At 46.1% G+C, this 25,915-nt stretch overlaps 1 protein-coding gene across 2 annotated transcripts; it reads left to right on the forward strand.

Annotated features, from left to right (window-relative positions):
• Window positions 1–145: 145 nt before the first annotated feature.
• On the forward strand, window positions 146–21,354 carry LOC119188275 (ribosomal protein L17). 2 transcript variants are annotated; one of them, XM_075896074.1, is made up of 6 exons: window positions 146–550; window positions 1,623–1,668; window positions 1,788–1,828; window positions 1,986–2,120; window positions 4,063–4,258; window positions 21,161–21,354. In XM_075896074.1, the coding sequence occupies exons 1-6, from the start codon at window positions 161–163 to the stop codon at window positions 21,304–21,306; spliced, it is 954 nt and encodes a 317-aa protein (XP_075752189.1). In that variant the 5' UTR covers window positions 146–160; the 3' UTR covers window positions 21,307–21,354. The 2 variants fall into 2 exon arrangements, with proteins under 2 accessions (XP_075752189.1, XP_037292133.1); XM_037436236.2 differs by lacking the exon at window positions 146–550 and adding an exon at window positions 1,250–1,374.
• The last annotated feature ends 4,561 nt before the right edge of the window (window positions 21,355–25,915 follow it).

The raw sequence follows: 25,915 nt of genomic DNA on the forward strand, positions 1-25,915 counted from the left end.
TGAGAAACTTGCAAGTTGAAGATTTACGAGCAGCCGACTCTTACCTCCAAGCCTTAAAATATCGATGCAATTTATACGCGAATGCTGAAGCAAAAGTTGTGCTCACCGTGCATCCGTAGCGGAGTGCGAGGCCTTGCAACGTCTCACCCTCAACAATGCGATGCTCGAACACCGCCGGAGACGGCGGCTTTCGAGCCCCGAGTCTGTTTCTGTCACCGTTGTCCCTGGAACCGTTCTGGCCTCCACGAAGTCGGAGCTCCGTCGCGTCGTCCCAAGAGCCGACCTCGTCGGAGGCTACGTCTTCCCCGTCGGCGAAAATAAAAGCCTGCTGTTCGTCTCCCTCCGAGTTAGACCTCAGGAGGCCTCGGTGATAGCGAGGACCGCGGTGGCGGCTTTTTTGCTTGGACAGCGACCACCGCTTGGGAAGGGACACCATGGTAAAGAGATAACAGGCCGATGGACGACAACCATCATCACTCCCTGTTCTCACTTGTCACAGCGGTACCGCAAGCGCAGGCGAAGAAAACTTCCCGCGACGTTGAATACGCACGTAAGTGTAACGGTGCCATGGTAACGGAAGCTAACATGCTAGCGCAAGGAACCTATGTGCCACTTCAAACGCGTAGCTCATTTCGGCCCGCTGTTTCGGCCTTTCGGCATATGGCCCAACCTATTTCTTCGGTGCGATGGCCAGCTGGCGGCTCATGACAGGATATGCGGATTAACTCTATGATGCGGATAGGCTTCGGTTACTTCGGCAACTTCGGTGTGACACGCAGCGTGACACCGATGTCCTGTAAGTTCTGTAACTTGCCCGTCTTGGAAAACCATGTTAAACCATGTCATTGTAACCACGATTATGTAAATGACGTAACCGCCGATTTGTGTGATCTTACCGCTTTGCTTTGTGTGTGCGCTAATTACGTTCCCTTGAAATGTAATTTTTCGCAACTCACTAAAATGCACTGATCACTTGAAAAATATTTATATAGTACAAAAAGCAACATATTTAGTAACAATAGTTTATAGGTGTATGGTTGTGAAACAAATGTTTTGAGTGTTGAGAAACTTTCTGAGTGTTGTGGAACAACCTCGCAGAAACGTTATGCCCGAGTACTGCTGAGTACCAGCTATAAACACTAAAAGTTTGGAAGGCTATATTTTTATACTTTATTGAATTTGAAAAGCCAGGTTAACGTAAAGACTGACATGTATACTTTGTATTTTTGGGTGATTGCTTTTGGCGTACATGAAGAACAATGCTGGCCACCTTAGTCGGATGTGACGTCAAATTTGCAAGTTTTGCTTCCGTCCTTTTCTTGTGGAAGCCGAGAGGCTTTGGCTTGGGAATTTTACAATCGCGGCTCATCTAAGGTAAATAATCATTACATTTCAGTTTTTTGGCTTACGTCTATATGTTTAATCGCTTGCATTTTGTCTGCTGTTCGTATTTATTCATTACGACGCATCGGCGCCGCATGTTCTGCACATTATATATTGGTTGCTATACGCCGGGCATGTCTGGTGCTTTCGGCCATCCGTTAAGATTGAACCTTCTTAGAGATGAATAACTTCGTAGTCAGATTTATCGAACATCTATATTTCTTCGCTTTCGCTTGCAGGTCGTGATGGGGAGGTACTCGGTCGATCCGGATAATGCAACCAAGTGTATGTGTAAAGCCAGGCAGTGGCTGTCGCCCACTTTTTACCCTCTGCATGCGCCTAATTTAATCTTCACAGTCGGGTTTTGCGCGTTGTACGATTGTCATCGTATGTTTTCGTTGCAGCGTGCAAGGCACGGGGCTCCAACCTCCGGGTGCACTTCAAGGTTCGTTGCTTTTCTGGGCAGTAGTATCATTGTGCTGCATCGATAGTTCATGACAACAGTCACTTGCATGCCTTTTCACCTCGAAACGGAAATAGAGTTGTATCCATCCGTCCAGCTCGAAACGTATGAACTGACGAATGGATTGTGTGTCTTGCAGAACACACGGGAGACTGCACAGGCCATCAAGCACATGCCGCTGCGCAGGGCCCAGCGCTACCTGAAGAACGTCATTGCGAAGAAAGAGATCGTGCCTTTCCGTAGGTTCAACGGTGGCGTTGGTCGCAAAGCCCAGGTAAATGGCCACCCGTTGGCCCGCTTTCGTACTTCTTTTAACAGGAGATTGCATCCCAGCGAATGCACTCGCGAAAACTGAGGCACGCATAGCAGTGTTTCGTTGTTGAACGTGTCATGTGGAAGGTGGCTTTACCCTCTAGAGCACGTTATGCTTATCAAAGGAAAAGATACCTGGTCGAACCAATTGAGAAGCTAGGTTTAAAAATAAACGTGGAACTAATTTTATCCTTCGGAGGGATTACATTAGGTTATAGCCACAGGGAGGTTTTCTCTGCTGTGTGCGAGTACATAAGGGCAACAAGGAGATTACCCTGTTAGCCTATTGTTATTACTTACGGCTACGAGACTACCTGAATGCCTGACTTAGCACACTTGATGATCCTGCCGCCCGGTTCTTAGCCGATCCCCCTTTGTGGGCGAGTGCCAGCAAAGCTGAAGGTTCATCATCATCATCATGTGCGCTTCGCCAACCCAGGTACGGGACCGCCTCCCATATACACGTAGCTTTTTGCGTGGCAGTGAAGCTAGTTTCGCAAAAAAAAAAAAAAATGGTGATACGTGAGACTTAATCTCGCATTTCAATGTGGCACAGGCCGAATTGTAACAGTTCCACAAGTTAAACTTGGGTACTTGCTTTAGTGGAGTTTTCGTGTCCTACTCCACTGCGAATGTTTAGTGTTCGAGCAGGCACTGACAGTGCACTGTACCAGTCGTCTGCATGCTGTGAGCTCCTGTGTACCTGTCCTTTATTCAGTGTGGCTTGCTTAAAAAGGTCCAGACAAGAAAGTTTTAATTTGTTGTTTTTCTGCATCGAATGAAAGGCCAAGTCGTCAAGAGCCTAGAGAATGTACTGCTAATTGTGAGTGCAACGTAAGAAAGTAATTTTCTAAAAAACTAGTTTAGGTTACTACTGCACCCTGGTGTCGCAACACAGTATGAGCTTCTCATCATGTGCTTGCTCAAGATCTTGTGTTAATGAAGCATCTCTGCTCCGTAGGGTAGACGGAAGTGGCCATTTCGGAATTTTGGGCTTTTAACGCCACCACTACATGCCTGAAGTCAAGCTAGTGCCGATGTGGCAAGGTGGGCCACGGAAAAAATGACTAATATCAAAATGAAATGTCTTATCAGCATTTGCTGAGCTTCAGACCTACGGAGGGCCATCTCTACATTCGCAAGATTTGTATGGCGGGTACACTCTCTACCGAAAATTGGTGTTAGTACCTCTTTGAAGCCTACAGAGCTGCTCATGATATCCGATGTCATGTGCAGTAGTTTCATTTACTTAGAGATGGTTAAAATTTTTGGCAACATGGACGTTCAATGTCTGGCTTCAGCTGTCCTTTTTTTTTTCATCGTTACTGATCATTTCGCACTTTGAATGACATTTTTTTTTTTTTTTTTTTTTGTGACACTGCTATTTTGTGATAAATGCACACATGCCATGAATGTGTATTTTATTTCGCCGTATGCTACTTTTGTTGACGGTATTGGGTTCGGATGTTGCTTCATGTCACATCTTGAAAAAATTAGCAAACGCTAGTTGTGTGCTCGAGCCACAACCTCTGTTTATGTATTCTTTCATGACAAGCTTCAGTCTTTCCTTCATGCCATTTTTTTTATTTCATATCGCATCAGTAGCTCTTGCGAGCATCTAATGCACGTTTTATTTACCATATGATGAGCAACATTTCAAACATAAATCGTGTGTATGGATCACTGTGAAAGCACCAGACTATTTCACACTCTGTTTGCTTAACACGTGGCGGTACAAGCGATTCGTAATGGCTGCTCATTCCGCCATGCTTGTAATCACTTGCGAACACATCATCAGCTTTTTTTAGAGTCATCATAAGCGCGCTTCAAAGTTCTCGAATTGCTCAGGTAACTGAGGTAGTGTGCTGTGCGTCTCTAACGTAACTTATGTTTGACAATTGCAGGCTAAGGCTTTTGGCTGCACTCAGGGCCGCTGGCCAAAGAAGAGCGCTGAGTTTCTGTGGCAGCTGCTTCGTAACGCTGAGAGCAATGCTGACTACAAGGGACTCGACGTTGACCGTCTCGTGATCGACCACATCCAGGTCAACAGGGCTCCCAAAATGCGCAGGCGCACCTACCGTGCCCATGGACGTATCAACCGTAAGAACAGCCATCTTTTACCCGTATCAGTGGTTTTGCTAGAGGAAGTGTATTGAGAAACTGCGGTGCAGCCAGATAAAAATGTCACCACGATATGCACAGGCATCAATCGAGCACAAAGAAAATCCATACAGTAAAAGCTTTTTAATTTAGATTTCATAGGACCAGGAAAACTGCAATACCTGAACAACTGTGCCAAGTCAGATTTACAGCGCAATCCTGATAATATCAATAGAAATTGCCCCAAAGCTGGATTTGGGAGTGTCTGTTACCGGCAATATATAGTCTGCACGTGCGTCATGCAGCGCCCCTTCGTCACTTCTGGAATGCACCAACAACATGCCCGGATATCTTCAGACTCCGTCGCCGACCACTGCCGTGTTGTTTGTGCTGTGTGTGTTTGCACTCATTCAGTTTTGCCTCACGATGCAACTTTGAGCAACTATCAGCTGCTTTTGAGGCAAGTTGATTTAGTAGTCCATGAAGAGGGACGCCCCGCCGCGGTGGTCTAATGGCTAAGGTACTCGGCTGCATTTCCGATGGAGGCGAAAATGTTGTAGGCCCGTGTGCTCAGATTTGGGTGCACGTTAAAGGGCCACTCACCAGGCTCCATACCAAATTTTAGTTAGACAGTGGAAGTTGTTGGGTGTCCGATGAGGAACATTTTGCCACAAGAATTTTTTTAATCAGTTCATCACGAGCAGAGAAAACAGGTTTTTTGAAGCGGCGCGAAACGAGGATGAGAGGAGGCGAGCTCGAAACCCTTGCCGCTCCTCCGCGTAGCCTTCGTAAGCCAAATCTCTTCCCCACCCTCTCCAGCATCTGACCACGATGTGACGTGCCCAAACAAGTCCAACGCCCGAGCACGTGAGCAGAGTTGCTTTGTTGACCAGTGTTATTTTGTGGTCTTCTGCCTGTTTCTGCGGAATGGTTTGGAAACGCTGGCTTAGACGCGGTAGAATAGATGAGCACAATGAGTGCACGAACGCGTAGGAGCGTTCCACGGCGGTCATCTGCTCAATGCGTTGACCGCGGGGACACGAACGCATGCGAAACGCTGGCACATTAGCCCCGCATCTCGTAACATTTCACAGGGGGAAATGAAAGAAAAACGCGCACAATTTTTTATTGCGTCTCATTATTTATTTCAAGTTTTATTAATCTCTTAAAGCAACAAATACATAAACTATGCATGTTGTGTTAAATAATTTTTGCCATGTCGCGTGGTATACTGTTGACAACGTCAGAGCAGAGTCGTCTACGTAGAGGACCAACGTCATTGCATTGTCGTGTACAGGGCCATTCCTACGCCCACGTCATGCCCTTATTCTCTTGGCGTGCGCCGGCAGATGGGGAGGGGGAGCAGCGTTCATCTTGACATTTGACTCATTTCTGCGGTGCGTAGCATTGCAAATTTTGGCAGACGTGATCATGAACGCCTCGTCTACGCATTGCGCTTGTCAGCTCAAAATTGTGAAATCTGGTGAGTGGCCCTTTAAAGAACCACAGGTGGTTGAAATTTCCGGAGCCCTCCGCTACGACGTCTCTTATAATCATGGTGGTTTTGGGACGTTAAACCCCACATATCAATCAACAATAAAGAGAAAGCAAAGCGTTGGGGTGTTTGTTCTCTTGGCCGAAAGTTATTACCTAAAGTTTAGAACACATGAATTTGCTGAAAAGTACCAGTGTGTTTGGCTGGTGCAGATTACAAAAATGACTTGAAGAACCTCGATGATATTTGCGTCTTCAGATGTCATTTTTAAGCACGTACCTGCAAACAGAGATAGCATAGCGTCATTATTCTTCATACAAACTTGTCAGCGACACCTGCGTACACAATCAGCGTATCAAGTAGGTTGTTGAAATCGTTATGACGATTGCGGGAATTCGGGAACTGCATTGAAACAAACTGTGAAAACGGATGTGAAACAATCTTCTTTCACTTCAGGTTTGAAGTAAAGTACAAATAACTCCCCAGTAGGTTAACATTCCGATCTGTTTGAGTTGAGGAGTCAGGTTCTCTTTAAATATTGGTCGATTGATTTCCAAGAAATGTCCCATCATATTCAGGGACTCCACTGTACATTAGTGCACAGCAGAAGTAAAATACAAAAAAGTGTCAAAACATGCATGAAAAAAAAAAAGTGACCGGCATTACCTCGGTATGCACCACACGAAGGCTACCTCGCACGACTTTTTCCTCTGCGGTTTCCACAAGTTCCAATCAAAAAGTCTCGACATCAGCACTGTCTAAAACACTTAAGGGGAGACCCTGGTGTTCTAAAAAAATTTTCTGTTTATTATCGTATTCAAATGAAATTTTCAGGCAACGTATCTTTTAACCTGCTGTGAAGATATATGCAATCCGTTTTCTTTTATCTCAAGTAGTTTTAGAGATATTGAATAAATAATGAATAGTTGGATTGCCCAATTATTCTGCAATTTAATAATTAAATATCCTTGAACACTTTATATGGACATAGTCTAGAATAATCAAGGATCACAACTATACTATCACTGTAATTTTAGCTCTATTTTTATAAAAGTTATTGCCATATGTAATATAATGGTTGGGAACATGGGAATTTTCATGAGATTTATCAGCGCATAAAAAATTTTCTCTTGACTAAATATAAATTTTAGTAGTCTTATTGTGTATAGGAACTCGTAAGCTGTCAATTGCAACAAGAATCGTTGAAATCTGATCACTAGATCAAAAGATACTGTGGGCAACAGTATAGCACATAGGCAAAAAACTGATTTTGAGAAAACACAAAAAGAAGTTTGAAGACTATATATAGGTTTAATTCTTGCCAAAAAAGCAACAGATGGGAGCCCTTTTTGCTCTAGAAGCCACCAGGCTCATAATCACCATCACTCTCTTTCACACGCCTCTTCTTCATGGCATTCTTGAAGTCTTCTGCTCTGGTATGCTTTTTGTCACATGCCGCTAGCCGCTGCTGGTCCTTTTCCAGACATCTTTCAACATCTGTGTTGCCTTGGTTCAAATGCAGCTCCTTCAAAATGGCCTCAGAAGCACGTTTCTTTCCAGCATTGAACCGAGCAACCGCTTCCGCAACAGCAGTTTCGACTGTGAAGAGCGAGGCGTGCTTGGTTTTCGGTACAAGCGACCAGATCACTGAATGGAGGCTCTCATTCGAGTTTTGAGTTTTGCCTCTTTGGCAGCGCTCCAACAGCTTTCGATCTGAGAGGCGAGTGTACACTGGAAGGAGCGCTTCTGCAACATATTCCGGGAGGTTGTACCGATGCTTAGGAGGAGCCTGCTGCCTTGCCACTGCCTTGTTGTGGGCACACCATGAGTCTTCTCCCTTTGGGCACCGTGAATGTTGTGGCTTTGCATCAGTAGAAGTCACATGATAGTAAGTGGCAAGGACAGCATTCTCCATCTCATCGATGTTTCCCTGGTGTGCCTTGAGTGCCCAACCATAATAATTTGTAAGCTTCGTTACAAGCTCAGCAGTGAGCTTTCCTTTGCCACTTAGGCTTGGCCGACCTTCCCCCTTGCTCTTCTGCAGGAGGTGTCTCAGTGCAGCACCCATCCTTTTATGTATATGATTTACGCAATCCTCCTTTTCGATAGCCACGAAGCCATAAACTTGCTCCTCCTGAAGGCTGTTGAAAGTGCGGCTATCGTTGTGTAGCGGAATCCATGCTTTTCGAGGGACCGGCGAAACAGAATTTTGGCAGCCTCCACCTCCATCTGGCCAGGCTTGCTCGAAGAGTTTTTTTGGCACTTGTGCCGAGCTCGCCACTCACTGCATCGAGGGTCGTCGTCCTTGGGGCCAATCTCGCAACCCAAACAGAAGTTCGAGAGAACTTTAAAGTCCAACACATAGCCCGAAAACAGTTCTATTACAGTTCCCACACAAATGTGTGACAAGTGGCCACGAGTGAGCCAAGTCCCGTCATAGGAAACTGCGATATTGCCGGGGTTCCCGAAATTCAGTTCAGAATAGATGGCCTTCACAGCTGTTGCGCACTCGCTCATAATAACCGCGGATGCGTTCATCGCGGCAGGGTTCATCTTGGTTTTGACGTAGTCTTGGTACGTTTTGTTGTGCATTCCACGACGAGACACATTCAGGGCCGAAAAAATGTCGTTTAGCACGGTCTGCCCATTGCCCGTGCTCATAACTGCACGAGCCGCAAGCACATTCACTTCGAAAGGGTTGCAGGTCGCATTCCCCCCTGCTCTCGGCGAGCTCCATCCGGCGCTGACATCTCCGCAGACGGCACAGTTCACCACTATTCTAACTGCCAATCCGTACTCACGGTCGCCCCGTGAAACGTTCAATGGGCCAGAGCAGAATTCGCATTTCGCGCACCGAAGCAGTTGGTTCAGCAGCGGTAGGCTTAGCAGCGTAAACTCGGTGCCGGATAATCTCCGATAAGCGACCGCTTTCGGCGGGTAGCTGATAACGAAGACAGCTTCTGTCGTTGCTCTTCCGTGCGATGCTCAATTGCCACTTTTTCCGCTTCTGTCACAAAATGCGTATCGACACGCGTTGTCCTCGTGTCGTCGGCCACAGGCATCGCTTGCGCGGCTGCAGCTTCGGTAGATATCGTACACTCGCTGGCGCATGTCGCGGAGCTCGTCGCCGTCGATTCACCCGACGCTGCTTCAGGTATCCGAGACCGACGCTTGCGTTTTTTGCCGTAGGCATGAGCTGTCGCGAATTTGCGTCGCCCGCCAGCCATCGTCGCGTCCGAACAATTTGTGACAAGGAGTCGCGCATTGTTGCACACAGTCGGGCAGACGAAATTTTTGGTCGTCCAATCGTAGAGCAGGATTTGCCCCACGTGGTATAAACGCGCCAATGCCGTGCAAGTGTTCCCTCCTTTTCGGTGGCGTGTAGCTCCATAGTCGCCAGACTTAGAGTTGTTTTCTCGCTAAAACCGGATTGCTGAAGAATTTAGCTTTCAAATGATTCCAAAATGGCCGTGCTGCGGCTAACGGTTTTCGCAGACGACGGCATTGAAATTGCCCATTTTGGGGGCGCGTTTTCGAGCGAGAGTGATCATGAAAGTCTCCTTAGAACGCAATAACAAAATAAATACTAATCGGAACGCGTTAATATTCCGGCAATATTCTTTTGGACGTCGAGATTTCAAAAAAAAATATTTTGAAAAATTGATTTTTTGGCAATTTTTTGCTCTAAAAGACCCGTGTCTCCCCTTAAGGACCCACCCTGCATGAGCTACTTTGTTGCCGTGGGCCATAGCAATATACAGTCGCTGACCGATAAATCGGACACCAATGATTCGAAGAGCCCCGCGGCACCGCCGATTGCCTCTTGGAACTAACGTGTTAAGACCACCGATATTTCCGACAGCTGCCAAATTTGCATTTGATCATCTGGACTATGTCCGAGGAGTGCACACTGAATCTGCAGCCATTATCTCCTGCGATACCTATACCATTTGAAGTATGGCCTCAGAGATGAAAAGCGAGAGCACGCTGGTGATCTGCGAGGCCTTAGTTCAATTGCCTCATAGCTTTAAAAATAGGAGATGCCAGTCTTGGAGGCACTGCTCAACTCTGGGAGGTCATATCGACATCGCGAACATTCTATGTTCCGTTTCCAGTATCTCCGCGCTGTTATGGCACTTTACTGCTGTCGCCGCCGTTTGGTCGTATGTGTCTGCGATACTGCGTTTTGCTGAATTTTGCGCATTTCAGTTTTGTGTTGAGACCTGCTTTATTTTGCGCTCTGCTGTCCCAAAAGATTTGTGTGAAATGGCACTAATGGTGCTTTCACAGCCAGCACAGAAGGCCGTGCTGTAGCCAATGAAATGTGGCAGACATAAAACGCAACGCTAACCATGGCAAGGAAAGCTACCATCATTCTGCAAGTGCGCAGTGGTCACCCGCAAGTGGAATTTGCCTGAGTTCAAGAACCCGACACTGCCACTGAAAAGCCGGACCTGCGGCCCAGCGCTACGAGCTCAAGTGTGGACGTTATTGACGACCGACCAGGCTCCGGTGTGCCGATTTCTGATGTTTGAAGACTTCCCAAACGTCGTCAGTGCTGTGTCGTCGTGTGCTGAATTGAACGACGACGACATAATTGAGCTGATTCTGCAAACATTTTAACAGTGATTCTGACTTTGATGATGACGTACCGTGTGATCCGGAGCCGTCATATTCGGACCTGCCTCGAACCCTCACAATTCTATCATCGTCCTACATGTGGTCCTACAGCGAGCATGCCACACTGGCGGAAATACAGACGGACTTGATTGCATGTAAGCGTAAGTGCGTGCAGCAACGCATTGATGGCTTTTTCTGGCCAACGAGACACTGAGGCTCAATAAGTTTGGGGGGGGGGGGGGGGGGGCATTCAATAATTTGAACTTTTATACGTTCCCCGTGGAGTCTAAATTATCAGTCATCGATTGTAATAAAATATTATTATATCTTGTAAGCTTGCCTAGCTCTGCACGATAACTCGTTTTCGATGGGAGCTGCTTGACTTCGCTCACCCACTCTTAAAATTGTGGCGAAAGAGATTTTGGGCTTTCACTTGTTCTTGGGCCATGCAAATTGTAGTGAAAGCTAGATGCATTCGATCCCGGATATATCGAACTCAAGAGGGATTGCAAAATAGTTAGATATATCGACAATTCGAAATACAAAATATGCATATTTAAGGCATAAATTGAAGAATTTCAGGCTTCAGAAATTTATTTTATTTATTTATTGCATACTGCCAGCCACCTCTTGGTGGCCAAGGCAGGAGTGATACAAACTTTCATACTTGCAGCCACATATAACACTACACTTCACGGCGCAGAAATGAAATCACCACATAACAGGTTTGCGTGGAACATGAATACTCGGGTTACAGGAGCAACACAAGAGCGGTATCGAAAATACAATCCAAATTTTTGTTCCTAACACGAAGTGAAAAAACATCATTAGAAGAATTGAAATCTGCACATACGACCATACAGCTTTTACTACAAACAGGCAGTGGCAGCTGATAAGAATGTGTCGGGCGCTGCGATGCTGGTGACGTCATGAGGTAGTTCATTCCAGTCGGAAATTGTTCGTGGAAAGAATGAATATCGCCGAGAATTTGTTTTTGTAAGCGGCACCACTATGGTGTTATCATGCTTGTTCCGAGTTTTTTGCGATGTATTGTACTGCATATAAGTGTTAAAGGCGAATCCTGAGTGTCCGTTGACTATGTTATAAAGGAATTTTAAGCGATGTAGCTTTCTACGGGACTCCAATGTGGGAAGAGCGGATCTATTACGGAGTTCAGTGACTGAACAGTGTCTACTGTACGCGTGGTAAATAAACCAAAGGGATTTATTTTGGACTCGTTCTAGTAAGTATATTTCTGTTTGTGCGTGAGGATCCCATACAACGTCAGCATATTCCAACAATGGCATATTCCAACAAATTGTTACAAGGGCTAACAACGATTTGCTCAAAAACAAGGTGCGAGCTGCAGGTTACCCCACTTTATTTAGTCCGTAAACTTGTCTTGCTTCTTGCACACTGTAAAGTTCCAGTCATCCTTAATATCTTTGAAGCTCTTCAAATAAGCGAACTTAGCTCCTTCGGACACAACGTTGATTGACGCAGAACACCGATGCAAGCTTTGTAGTGCGGCAAAAGCTTGTTTAGCGGCGGAAGCGAAGGTGTTGGCACATTCATAACCGCACGACTACACTTCTGCGCCAACGGCGGCCAAAATCTCACCATCCATGCAGTCAGAAACGTCATCTGTACCGATGAAGTCGCTACTGTCTGAGATTGTGCCCGGAAACACCGATAAGTCGCAGAATTCGCTGAGGCATTGTAGGCCTCTGTCAGCGGCCATGACACACCCGAAGTCGTTACCTAGCCCGCAAGGAACGTTTACAACAGTGTTTTACTTGATGTCGCTTCAAGCGCCAGTCATAATTTTTATCGCTACGTGCGGGTCACAGTTTAGTTCAACAGATCGCGCATCAAGCATACCGATCTACACGCAAGTGCTGCGTAACAAACCAGATCTGCACGATGAAATGACACTGTTTTTTCGTTGCCTGCGCGCGAAAAAGGATTGGAACTCGTTAGAACGTGGCCTAAAATGGATCAATATTTGCTAGGAAAAATTCACTTTCTGAGCTTCAGTGCGGTGCAGCGGTCGATATAACGGATGTCCAGCTGTGCAGGAGTTCGATGTATGGGTGCACCGGTCTCATACTTTTTCATGGGAAATTTAAGGGTATTTTTCAGCTGTTCGATATATCCAATAATTCTATATATCCAAGTTTGATATATCCAGGATTGACTGTAATGTGCCCTAATAGGTCGTGGCGAGCAGCCGGAGTGGCTAAGGTACCTGGGCATGGCGGGAGAAGGCGACAACGGCGCAAGTGACGTCACCTGAGCACTGTGTATGGACTTACTCCATGTCTGTAAACAACAGTAGGCACCGAGTGATGTCACAGCGCATTGGCTCCAGCGCAGTTGTCCTAGCTAAGAGTGTGCGTGGCACCGCCCTCTATGATCACGTAACAACTAGCGCAGCAGGTGCACAAGCTAACTTCGAGAACAGCACGTCGAGGCGCCTCTCGTATCTTTAAGAAGCGGTGGCCGCAACAACAGATGGAAGTTGCAGTGGCTGTAGATGGGTTCTGAAATGAACATAAGAGCTATGTTGATGTGTTGTAGCTGTAGCTTTGAGAGCCTAATCAACACACATGAGGTATCTTAACAGCGGAAATGTAGCTCATTTGGGAAATGTCATCGCCGTCGCTGCAGCCTATGTCACGCGTGCACATTTTAATTTGTACTATTGCAAGGACGGACCCAGTTCAGCAAGAGGCTCTAGGGTATAATATGCAAATTAGGGGTGTAAAAATACATAGCCACGAATTATTACGGTAAATCCTTCCATGTAACAAATTTGTCAGAGAAGTTATTCATGCAAATGACAAGGGCGATCTCGGCGACACCTTCATCAGCAATACGCTTGCGATAATGCTTCAACATGCTGTGGACAATACGGTTGCGTACCTGTAAAGTCCGCGACTCAATTCGGGTGCTCAAGTTAATGCTGCGAAATGCGTACGGACTGTAATACGGTTGCGTACCTGTAAAGTCCGCGACTCAATTCGGGTGCTCAAGTTAATGCTGCGAAATGCGTACGGACTGTAAACGCTGTGCAAGTTTCCAGAGTTTTTCTGTGAATTCTCACAGACGTTAAAATGTTGACAGTGCACCACAGCCAGAACATTCCTGCCCACTTGTGTCAGGTGTGTCATTGCAGCTGCATATATTAAAAAGAAAACATAGTTAAGGGGGGACGCGGGTCGAAAAGTCGCAGTTTTCCAAAAAAAATTTCGGTTGTATTGGCATCCTTGGACTATAATCTTTTACTTCTGAAAATATCAAGCTGAAATTCTCACGAGAAATAATCTAAAAATGCTTCCAAGTAGGGAGCGGTGACATCGGAAATGCGCGAAAGTCGCCAAAAAATGGCATAGCTTGCGTTTTCCTGTCGCGAAAAGGACGTGTTGGCCGCCATTTGCAATCGTGCACGCATGCTGCGAAGACCTTCCCCTTCACAATCCACTAGTAGCCAGTCTCGTATCATCACAAAGAATGTACCAAAAACAAGGAAAACAACGGATACGTTACACGTTTTGAATATCGCGGCAAGCAGCGCGATGCCACCATTGGTCGGCAGTGCGCTCCTCCTCCCCCTCCTATCCTTCCGGCAAAAGAGCGATGCCTCGGACGTGGCAATCGAGTTGTTCGGTGTTTCTCCGCAGTTTTGCATCATCACAAGCACCGAGAAGCACAGTCTAGATAATCGAAAGTTCAGAACTCGCCCCAAGTATCGAGGGAAACTGCGTCGGACGCTTCCCAAAGCGACAGCGAACGCCGATGTCACTGCCGACCAACAGCCCTGACTTCGGATTGGCCTAACTGACACCGACACCCGCGACGACAATGGTTGTGAAATAGCCGCTGCCGTGGAATTCGTCAGTGCATCCCAAATGAAGAGCGGATTCTTTGAGAGTGAACGTAAACCAGTAGGTGCTGCTACTGCCAACACACTGCTTTGCGAAATCGATGCGCTGACCGATGTGGCGGGTGCCCAATGCCCAACCTGCTGCGAACGGGAACTCTGCGCCCGAGGTAGCTGAAAAGCGCAAAGGGCTTTCGGCATTCCTCAAACTGGGCATTCCTCAAACTGTGCTGTGAAAATACCGATTGCCCTGAATCTACACTTTCATTCACGCACGCGTCGAGACGTACTACTTCGGCCAGGGACCAAGGGACGAGCGCTCGTTTTGACAGGGCAGCTCGCGTGATAGCTTTGCTGTAAATGTTGAAGGCAGTTCTGGCAGCACGCGCTATAGGCGCAGGCCATGACCAACTTTCACAATTCTGTGCAATTCTCGTTCTTCCGAGCATTCAGTGCAAGATGCTTTTCATTGTGCCCCAATTTGATGCAAAAAAAAAGTTTCCTAATAAATGCCAACTTTTCAAACTTGTTTTTCTCATTTTAATTTTTTTTGACAATTTCACATTTTCCGGGCAGCCTTTTAGACACTTATACTTATTTATTGTATAATAACGAAACTTGGCACGCATATTCAACACATGCAGAATGCAAATATCCACTTGAAATTGCAATGCCTACCAGAATTAGTTGTGAAAATATTAGGTTATTGTTTCAAGGGAGATTGAAAATAGTCATTCAATCCGATTTTTTTTCCTTGGTTCCAATATTTCTGTGACGTATCTGGATAGATATTTGCATTTCACAATTTACCAAGAGTCAAATAAAATCAGAGACAATGCTTTTACTGAAAGTTAAGTACATGAAAGAGTACCCGCAAAAGATGCAACTTTTTGCTATTGTGCATGGCACAACTCAATAACTATAGCAGGTACACAAAAAATGATTGATTATTTGAAATCTCTAAGAAAAACTATATTAATAACAAAATTTGCAAGTGTCTATGACTAGAAGTAAAAAAAAAGTTTTCGAGGAGCGTCTCCCCTTAAGGGCATCTTTTCGTTCGCTGCTGCTTTAATGAGCCGTGCCTACACAAAAACAGACACCTGGCCCATCTTTCTCGTCTTCCCTCGCAAATAACAGTGACAGCTCATCCGTACACCCTTTTTTTTTCTTTATCTTCCTCTTCTTTGGACGACTACAAACAGCGCATGCACCAGCGAAAACACAGCAGCAACTGCAGTAGACGCAGCGGCTTCTGCTTACCACGCGAAACCAAATGCCTGATGACAGCGCCACCACATTTTCGTGTAGTATGTTTAGTGGAATTCGTCTGTAGCCACTCTGGTGCGTCACGTGTGCACCTATTTCAGGGCCACGGAAGTCACAATTATGGTCCTAGAATTATCCCGCTGAATAAACAGCGGTTGCACATGCGTCCTAAGTCATCCACGATGCTATATTTGGTGCTGACACAACTTCTATTGTGCAAGTCTCCTTTAACGGCAAAACGCGCTCTCCCTAGAGGCTCGTAATGCCAGTCCAATTGGTAGTGTGAAACTGGCGGCGATACATTGGCGTAGGTCATTCATTTGAGGAACGCTGCAGATAGCTCATATGAAGAGTTACGTGGCAAGTAATTATTCACTAATAGATGCACGTGTGCATCCAGAATGTCTGTCACGTCTTCTTCTGGACTTCTCGATGTAAATTTCCGTACTTCGCGGACACAGAACAGCACGTGAATGCCGGGAACTCGTTTACACTTCTCCTTTAAGGGGGGAGGCTACACTTGATGGGCAACTTTTTTATTTATGTGTAGATCTTAAGAAAATTATCACAGTTTATGTATTTAGATATGCAGCTTTTTAAAATGTAATTACCTTTTTGATAGGTAAAGTAGTTTGCAGGGTACTCCACAATCAATGTATAACCTGGGTCCTTTGTTTGTAGCCTAATTAGCATCTAAGCAGGAAGCACCGAACATTTGCGACAGTCTAGAAACAATGTAGGATGTTTAAAGAGGGCAATATCCTATAAATCAATTTGATTGGCCAATTTCAACGAGGGGACATCAATCTTCACAGAAAAAAAGCCACCTTCGCCTGTCATGCATGTGACCCAATTTTAAAAAATTTTGATGTGTATATTGCCTTCAAAATAGGCATATTGCTTACTGCATGCGTTTCTTTCTGTTAAAAAAAAAAGAATTATGCTGATAGCTCGAATGGAACAGAAGTTATTTTCCCTCCAACTTGGCTAATGTGCCAAAATTGCTGTTTTGAGAAAACGAGGAAAAACATTTCAAAACACCTTTATTGGAACAAATACTAATAAAATTTTATGAAAATACCCAAGGGGCATAATCTGGATGCATCCCATCCTTATGCTTCTTCTTGATCAGCTTTTTCAGACTGAGACGTTTCTCTCTATTTATTTGAGGTTGTACTCTGACAACAGTCCTTCTCCCTAGACCTCAGGGATGTGCTGCTGAATATCATGATCTCCACTGCCCTAGAATTGCAGCAGATGCATTGACATTGCCCGTGTTAAAGCACAGCACTGCTTCTGCAACAGCAGCTTGCACAGCAAACAGAAAAGCATGCTGCTCGTTTGATAACAAACTCCAAATCGTAAATTGGAGGCTTTCGTGTGAATTCTGAGTTTTGCCTTGTTGGCATCTTGCCTCGCTGCTGCACCACTCGACTCCGAAAAGCTCTCAATTTCTCGCGCTGTTGCCGACACGACGAAAGACCCTCAAAGCGTGGTTGTCTCGCGGGCACGAACTTCACTGGCACTGATCATATCAGCATCTACCCGCGCACGCTGGACTGAAGTCGACATCGCACGCGCTGTCAGGAAGGCTCGTGTCTACGCGCACTTCATACTTGCCGATAGCATCAGCACAGTCATAAACCACAAAACGTCCGCTATCCGGGGAAGCCGTCTCGCCCACTCCTCTATCGATAACATCTTCAATACATTGGCGGCCAGCGTCCATGCCGCGCACGCACGAGGAACAGTATTCGGTTACGACGGCGTTATCAAGACGGTGTTATCAAACACCGTCTGCGCTTGCTCCCGAGACACAGTAGCAGCACCATTGGGCGTTCTGCCTCTGCCTTTCTTTTGTGAACGGCCAAAATGATGCTGCAATCGGAACTTTTGTTGAACCGCCGGGCACAGCTAGGCACACAAGCACGTTAGGTATAGGAGTCATGACACCTTCACAAGGGCGATACCCTTTCAAAATGGCGTCAAACACTGCCAGGGAGTTTTCCTTACCAATCTGGAAACTCCATTTGGGTGACATGTGTCAAGCAGCCAATGGAATCACGTGCTGCGCGTAATTCCGACTTAGCTTTTTTTGCTTTTGCGAAGGGCACATAGTTGTCTACTGGAAGAGAAAATAAAAGCTAGAAACACAACCTTTCCAACAAGACCAGAATAGCGCTGGTTGAGCACGTAGTTCGTGTACCGTTGGCGGTTGAAGTACGGCTAGTTTACACTGCAGTTTAAAGGTCCACTTGCACGAAGTTGCTCTCCTTATGTGTTATAACTTGAGAAAAAAAAAAAAAGAGGCATTGCGAAGCCAAGCTTTGCTGATAGGTGTGGAAGAGCATCGGGAACACGAAATAAAACCATGCCTACTGGTCGGAGCATCCGCAATTCGGTTTTAACATGGCCAGCTCTGAGTATTGAGGCAATCGCTGGCTACATTGGTGTCTGTATGAAGGCCACTGTGAAGTGGGTAAGCCTTTTACACATCCGTCTCTTGCTTTTTAGGGTCAATAGCTGATGGTGTAAAAAAAAAGAGTTCACGGTCCCTATTCGTTGCTTCCCTCTCTTTCTATCTGGCGCATGAACTTGAGGCACAATGAGACTGCTCGTAAACTTTTTTCCTACTAACCTCTGCTTCACGTCCAGGCAGCACGAAAACAGCTTTGGCAACTGGAGTACCGTATAAACCGGATTATAAGTGGAGATATTTGCAATAAAATAATAAGCTAAAGTCGCCCCTCGTCTTATATAGCGGTGTCTAGCCGAAAGGGTGCCACTGCCTGGCAACATGTGGCTTGCGTTTGTGTGAGAAGCCGGACGCGGCCATATCCGCATCCAAATCCAATCGCATGCTGTTTTTTCTCTCTCTGTCTGTCTGTTTTCTTTGTGTTCGTGATTTGCTTCCGATCTGTACTGAGTTTTCGCTTCGCTTGACATTGCGCTGCATTTTTAGTGGTCTCTTTGTTCACTGAATATAAGTAGCGGTACGAGGAGGCAGTACTGAGCTGCGTTTAAACTAGATGTTGTTGAGTTTGCAGAAGCGAACAGGAATATGGCTGTTCAGTGCCGCTTTGGTCTATCGGGAAAAAAGCGTGCGCTATTGGAGGACTCGGAAAGGGAAGCTGCAGATGTGCAATACTCGAAAAATGTCGTTTCGTGGGCGAAGTGCCGTTCATCCGCAGCTGGAGGATAAGCTAGCGGACTTTGTGCAGGAAGTTCGTGCGCGCTTGCTGCCAGTGACAGTGGATACCATTCTCAAGAAAGCCGTGGAACTCGCTCGAGAAGCTGGGCTCACGAGAGAAGAGTTTTGTGCACCAAACTCTTGGGTGCATCGATTTATGCGACACAAAGGATTTTCTCTCTGGCGGCGCACATCCATCTGTCAAGAGTTGCTGGAGGAGTTCGAGGACAAGCTTTCAGCGCTTCGTGAACTGGCTTCGGGAGCAGAACAACTACATTATGGGGCAGATTGGCAACGCCGATGAGAGCCCCGTGTGGTTTGACATGCCTTCGTCGACCTCGATCACGCAGCGCGGCGCCAACAAGGATGTGAAGCTGTTGTCCACTGGCAACGAGCACTCTCGCTTCACCGTCATTTTGGCATGCACGGCTTATGGTAGAAAGCTTTCGCCCTTCACCATTTTCAAACGCAAGACAATGCCGAAGGAAGTGTTCCTGCCCGGTGTTGTCGTTCGAGTCAACAAAAAGGGATACATGGACGAGGCCATGATGCTCGAATGGATAAGAGTAGTGTGGAACCGTCGGCCAGGTGCACTGTTGCGTCTTCGCAGCATGCTAGTGTTGGATGCGTTTCGTGCTCACTTAACCGACGCTGTCAAACGCGCACTCGGCGACTGGAAAATGAACTTCTCCGTGATACCAGGTGATATCACGTCCACCCTCCAGCCGCTCGACGTTGTGCTAAACGAGCCGTTCAAGGACAGAGTGCGGCTGGAGTACCAAGAGTGGATGTCCGGCGACAACCCAAAGACATCGACGGGCTGCCTACAGAGGCCTCCGCTTGCGACTGTTTGTGGCTGGGTGTTTTCCGCCTGGCGTTTTTTGCCAGATTCCATAGTGGAAAATGCTTTCAAGAAATGTTACATCAGCAACTCGCTGGATGGCTCAGAAGATGCACTGTGGGAGGCGGCCAACAACAAACTTGTCTTCAAAAGATAGTGGTGCTTCGTCGGACGAATAGGAGGAGCTGCGATGGTGGTTGAGGGGAGCTCCGAGAATCGGGGTGCGGTGCGCCCAATTCGCAAATAAATATGGTTCGGCAGTCTTGCGTTGTTTTCCTTTATTTTTTTCAGTAATCAGAACTTGGGGGGGGTCGACCTATAGTCCGGTTTATACGATAGTCATTGGCCCTTTAGCCACCGTTCTGTTGAGTTAGGGGATATTGGGTCCAAAAAAATACAATTTGTTAGTTTCACTTAAGCTCTTGGCAGTGAATGCGATACCAACAAATTGTATTGTTATACCGAATAATAGGGCTTGACGTCATCCGTAAAAGCACTAGTGGCGGGTTTGCCATTTCGAAGGTCCGCACACTGCACTCACAAAAACTTGCTGCGCGTGCGATTTTCGATATCCCTACAGCAACTTGGATGACTACAGACACCCGGAACACCTTTTGCACGCGAATACGCGTACAGATGAAATCAGACTTGTTTAGAGCGCCCAGCCAGCCACTCCCACTGCTGTTTTCTATACCAAACGTGGTCATGCGTGTTAGGCCCTTGTGCATGAACGAAAGCTTGTCGCTAACATCGGATATAAAAGCCGTGGCCAACAACAGTGTCGAGAGGCACATGCTTCACTGCTGTAGGTCAATGTGATTCTGTCTGTACGGCATGTACGAATGGACCTCCAGAATGGCACGACAGTGGTGGGGCCGTCTTACAGTCTGTTCGCGTTGAGAATGCAAGGTAGAAGGGTATACTAGCCATTTTTAATGCCTGCCAAAGTAGCACGCACACTTGTGATTGCCCCCTAAATAAATGTTCCCTGTAATGCCCCCCCACCCCACCCCTCCTGCTTTCTTAGTTTCTTCAGCGAGCAAAGAGGGGTAGGCATCTGCTCCGAGAAGAGGGTGGGAAGGGCGAGCAAGAAACCGAAACCACCCAAAGCCGGTTGTTCTCAACCCTGTAACTTCTTTATAGAACTCATTGACAAAGCGCTTGCGGCAGCATTCTCACAATTTACAAGTGTGCAGTTATTTCTCCATTAAAAATTTTAGACCGCGAGGTTGTTTACTGGCTCATCGTTTTGAACAGCGCGAAAAACACTGGACACATAATGAAGAGAAACAGAAGAACGGGCGCCGGGTTCTAAAACTTTTTTTATTCACATGGACTCGCACATTAATACATGTACGTCGTCAGAAAAACCAGGTGATACAACATACAAAGTTTTTTCATGAATTTCTATTCAAATAAGATACTTCTTTTTGTTGCTGGGCTGGCTGTTAACTGGCGATAACTAGTGACGTTGAGCACATGGTCCAGTTACTTCATTAATAGACCTACATGCACGACTGCAACATGACTCATAATCAGATTAGGTTGTAACCTGTAATTTTGTGCACAATGATCTCTCAATGGTGCATGTGTTTTGTTTGCAGCCTACATGAGCAGTCCTTGTCACATTGAGGTCATCCTGAGTGAGAAGGAGCAGGTTGTTTCTGCACCATCTGCTGAAGAAGATGCGCCCAAGAAGAAGCAGTCCAAGAAGAAGATGGCACGCCAGAAGCTGATGCAGAGGGACTAAGCCCCTTCCACATCTGTACTATAAATAAAAGAAAATGCGGCCAGAGGAGCTCTTCTTGTTTTTACAAGCATTGCAAGCCTTCTCGCAATGTCTGTGCAGAATGAACATGGCACAAACTGATGCGAATGAAGGAAAAATGCAATGTGCACACCTCCTAGTCTCATGTTCCTGTTCACTCTTGCAGTGGACATAAAATAGGTTGATAGCAATGATGATTAATATTTGTTTGCCCATCATTAGAGCAACTTCTTGCAGTACAAGTTGGTTGCACACACTACCCTGTCTAGGAAAGTTGGAAGGCATCACTGCAGAAAATGTGCATATTGAGAAAAATTGCTCCTATGAACATTTGCGTAGCCCAGCATATGCTTAGGTTCTTGAGAGCAAAGCTTGATTCTCTATTTTTGTTATTGGTGTTCAGAGTTGCGTTCAGGATTAAACATGTGGGTTTGATTGACTGGGGTGCTAAGATGGGCCCAAGAGAAAATTGCTGCGAATTTGGTCTCTAGTTCACAGTTGCTGATAAAATGGACATGCACTTGGTGTATAGTGTCTTGGATATTTGCCGACAGCACAGTGCCATGATGTTGAGAAACCAGAAAGAAGCGAAAGTGGGAGAACATATGAAAGGAAAAAAAATGTAAACACTGGAAAATGGGTTTACTTTGAAACAAAGAACTCTTGTGGAAATATAACAGTAAATAAATGTTGAAATGTCTGTAAATTGAACATACAGAGGTTATTATTGAGAGAAATGAACTTTATTTGAGCCAGGCTCCTTGTGCTTCAGTGCTAGGGTGGGTGGCCTTGTCAGTTCAGGTAGCCTCCGTAATAGGGGTCCTCCCAGTTTTCTTTGTATTTAATGTTTTCATCATCATGGCAGTTGATGTTAACATTTGTGGATGGACTTGTGGTTAAAAGTTGGCTAAGTGAATGTTAAAGTGGTGGGTTTTCCCAATTTCATCTTCAGCCTTGAGTGTGTGCTGTGCGTTTTCATTCATTGGTATTTATTCTGTGTAGGATTCCTTTATTTGTGAGCTGTGGGACATCTTGGGGTTAAAAGCACGGTACCTGAAGGGGTGCTGACATGAAATTTTTCCACTTTTTTTTTTTACGTCAAATGATAGGCGAAGCACCCCAAGCGTACAAAACGTACCGGTAAGCGTGAGTGCACCCTGAAAAATTACAGCGTGCTTTTAAAAGCTAGTTACTGTTCCTCGTACCCTGTCGTCACGACACGGTATGAGTAGTGCCATGAGGCGGTAGTAAGTTTTCGTGAGGCACCCTCGTTGCCCTCGTCCCATGCTCTTCGTCTGCTTCGTTTGCTGCTGCGCGCCGAACGTGTGACAACCATACTCTATGTGGCAACTGTCTCGGCAGGAAGACACAACGTTGGCAAGGCGCATGTTCTTCGTCGACAACCCGAAGCCGGTCAGCAATTGCATGTTGTGCGTGTACGCGTCCAGAGTGAACAGCAGCGAACAAAGGATATCTGTGGCTCCTTCCAGCCACCATACAGAGGAGTAAACTCCGCTTGGTTGGCGTCCAGTCTCCGCCTCGGCCGCGGTGCATGAAGCCGACCCACACTTGCCTCAGCGCCGGATCGGACTGGAATTGGTGGAACTGGCACCTATTGTCCCCCGTTTCGCTAGCGCAAATATCAGCGCCATGGTGACTAATTCGAAATGAAACGATTCCTTTGCCCTCTGATAAGCGTATATACTGTAAACGCGTTCACGTACACTGTCCCACACTTCGCTAACTGGCTGCACAGGTACGCTGGATGACAGTGACCGCACGGCGCGAGCAGACGACCGAGAGGGCGGCACGCAAGTGCCATTTTTGTGTTGAAGTGCTTGGCGTCATCGAAACTTGCCAAGCTGCTGCGTGAAGCCAAGTTAGCGTAGCTGTTGGTAGGGGCGCAGCTAGAAATTTGACGTTAATATGAAAAAGTAAAATATCAGCATTTGCTGAGAGTCACACTACTTTGGAGCAGTCTTTTGTACGGCTGAGTAAACTCGCCTCCGAAAAAAGGTGTCAGTACCCCCTTAAAATAAAAAAAAAATGAATAACGCATACACGCGATGATGAGGTTAATTTTTGTAATAGCCTATGTCGCACAGTGGGTGTGAACCACGGTTGTTGAGGACAACAACAAATATGAGGTAAGGCCAGTGGGCTTAGCCGTGCGCTGGACACTTTGCGGAGAAAACGTTTGCATTGTCTTCCCGCACATGTCTGCGTTCATCAGGGTCTTCGCAGCCAGGCCACGTCCAGCCGACATGGACTACAGGATTCGGAACTCTGCGTGTAAGGCCGCTTGCTGCATAGTTGCGGCTATCGTGGCCCTCACGGTTGCTGCTGGAGCTCTCAGCCTCGGTGCACCAGGTAACGCTTGAACAGCCGCGATCCGTTTTCGTGGTCCGGAAGGCAGAGCCATTATAAAGGTGATACCACCGGCTCATGTGTTTTTTTTTTTTTTTTCAGATAATGACGCCTTGGAAGTTCGTGGTCTCAGACCCACAGTAATGAGTGTCTTCGAGGCAGACCGGATTTTAGGCTTTAATGACAGTGCATCTTTTCGAAAATAAAACCACCTAATGTTGCGCATGTGGTGCCCGAAACGCGTCTGTTGGAACTTGTCTGTTTGTACCTTGCCTTGTCTCTCTCTCTGTCTCTTTTTCCGGGAAGCGATGTGAGACTTGGATATAACGTTTGCTGGCGAGCCGATGTGCGTATGCCACAGAAACTGGCAAAACCTAACAACTCTCCAATAGTCCGCTAAGGAATAAATATCATAGTCAAGCGCAAGTGTGGCAAGCCAGACAAGAAATTGCATGTCGCGACAATACTCGCATTCCCCGTGACATATACGTAATGCCGGTGGGGGTAGAAACATTACAGAAAATAGTACCAGAGAGGTGCGGCATAGTGCATGATTGCCGCGGCCTCACTACATTTCAGTACGCAAAGATCACGAACACAAGATAAGAGAAACCCAATACGTCGTCCTTCAGCAACTCTCTTTTTCCGAGAACTATTAGTCAGTGAAATCGACTTCCTCCCACGATTGTAGAAATTTCTTCTACGGACGCGTTCTTTTCTGCAATAAAAATGATTTAATGTTTCGACCACTAAGCCTTATAAACTACGTGTGTGCGCCTGGCAGTCGCCATAATCTGTATGGTATCTTGGTTGCAAGCTATGCTGTTTAGTTCTGGTGTTTCATTTGCCCTTGTGCTGGACGATTGTTGTGCTTTGTTTTAATTATCCTTGGCATTGTCATTATTCTTGTGGTTTCCGCTTTTTTTCTCTAGTACTGATGACATTCTACGACGCAGCTGTTCTCGATGCAGATGTGTATGTTTTGTGTCTTCGAATCTACTTCTTTTTTTTTTTTACACAAACATGTGTGAACCTGAAATTTTCATCTTTTTTTCCTGTACCCCCCCCCCCCCCCACCCTAACGATGCCTGTATGGGAGCTGTGGGTATTAAATAAATAAAATAATAAATAAACAAGTGTCCTATGTAGGATGGGTCAAAGCAGAAAACAAATATCACACACACAGTGCTAACTTATCAAGTTAAATTATGAAGTTAAGTTATAATTATAGTTAGTTAAATTGTCATGTACAGCTCAATCGAAAGTAGCTGGAGCGCTGGAAGAAACGACTGTGTCCTTTCGAGCACGTACGCTTTATGCTTGTCTTTGAGTAACCATGAGATGAAATGCTGCAATGACAAAGCAACAAAAGTGAAGCTCGGGACCGCTTATCAATCTTCTGAGGGTTACACAGGTCATTCAGACACAGTAAAGACATTTCCAATAATTCGATTTTGCAGAGGTGCTTGTTGTTATAGAACGTTTGTTCACACCTTGTTGAACAATTGGTGCGAACCATTCCAGCAACACACCCGGCCCCGGCGTAGGATGTGATGCGCTTTACAATTTCTTGTTTAAAGAATTGTCTCACGAGTTTCTGGCATTCCTTTTAAAGAGACGACTATCTGCGGGCGTAAGAATTGTCCTTGGTCATCGCGCTTTCCAAATCCTAGTGAAACAGTAAATTACCAGACAATCTGCATCTACAATTGAAACTTGCTTGGTCTATTATTGACAAATATGTGTCCAAAACAAGGCATTGTCGTTTTTTTTTTTTTTTGATGTTTTAGCTCATGGTTTGCCGTCATAACAATTACGGCTGGCAGCATAAAAAAAAACGCTATGGTGGCTACTTAACGTTAATTGATACATTTTTTAGTTTCGGAACTTTTCGCTTCGCCTTCGAGGAGCAGGCGGCCGGCTGCAGTTCCCGCCACCGTGGCACTGCAGTCCAACTTTGCGCCAAGCAAACGAGAGTCGTCTGCTACAGCTATAGGCGCGGTACGTGTAGCCAGTGAGCAGCGTTTACACAGTACTGCAACTTCTTGTTTTAGGCACGACGACTATAACGTCAAGCCTTAATGCGTGGCGGCGTCTTTCCAGGCCTTTGGTAAAAGTAATAGCTCGCGTAAGCGTGGTGCTTAACGAGCATTTGTCGATTAAAGAACCGTTTTGTCGCTCTGTAACTTCTTGTTCTTCCAGGTAGTAGAAACAAAATTTAGAG

The sequence above is a fragment of the Rhipicephalus microplus genome, chromosome 1 (genome assembly GCF_043290135.1).
Source record: "Rhipicephalus microplus isolate Deutch F79 chromosome 1, USDA_Rmic, whole genome shotgun sequence".
NCBI classification, from domain to species: domain Eukaryota; kingdom Metazoa; phylum Arthropoda; class Arachnida; order Ixodida; family Ixodidae; genus Rhipicephalus; species Rhipicephalus microplus.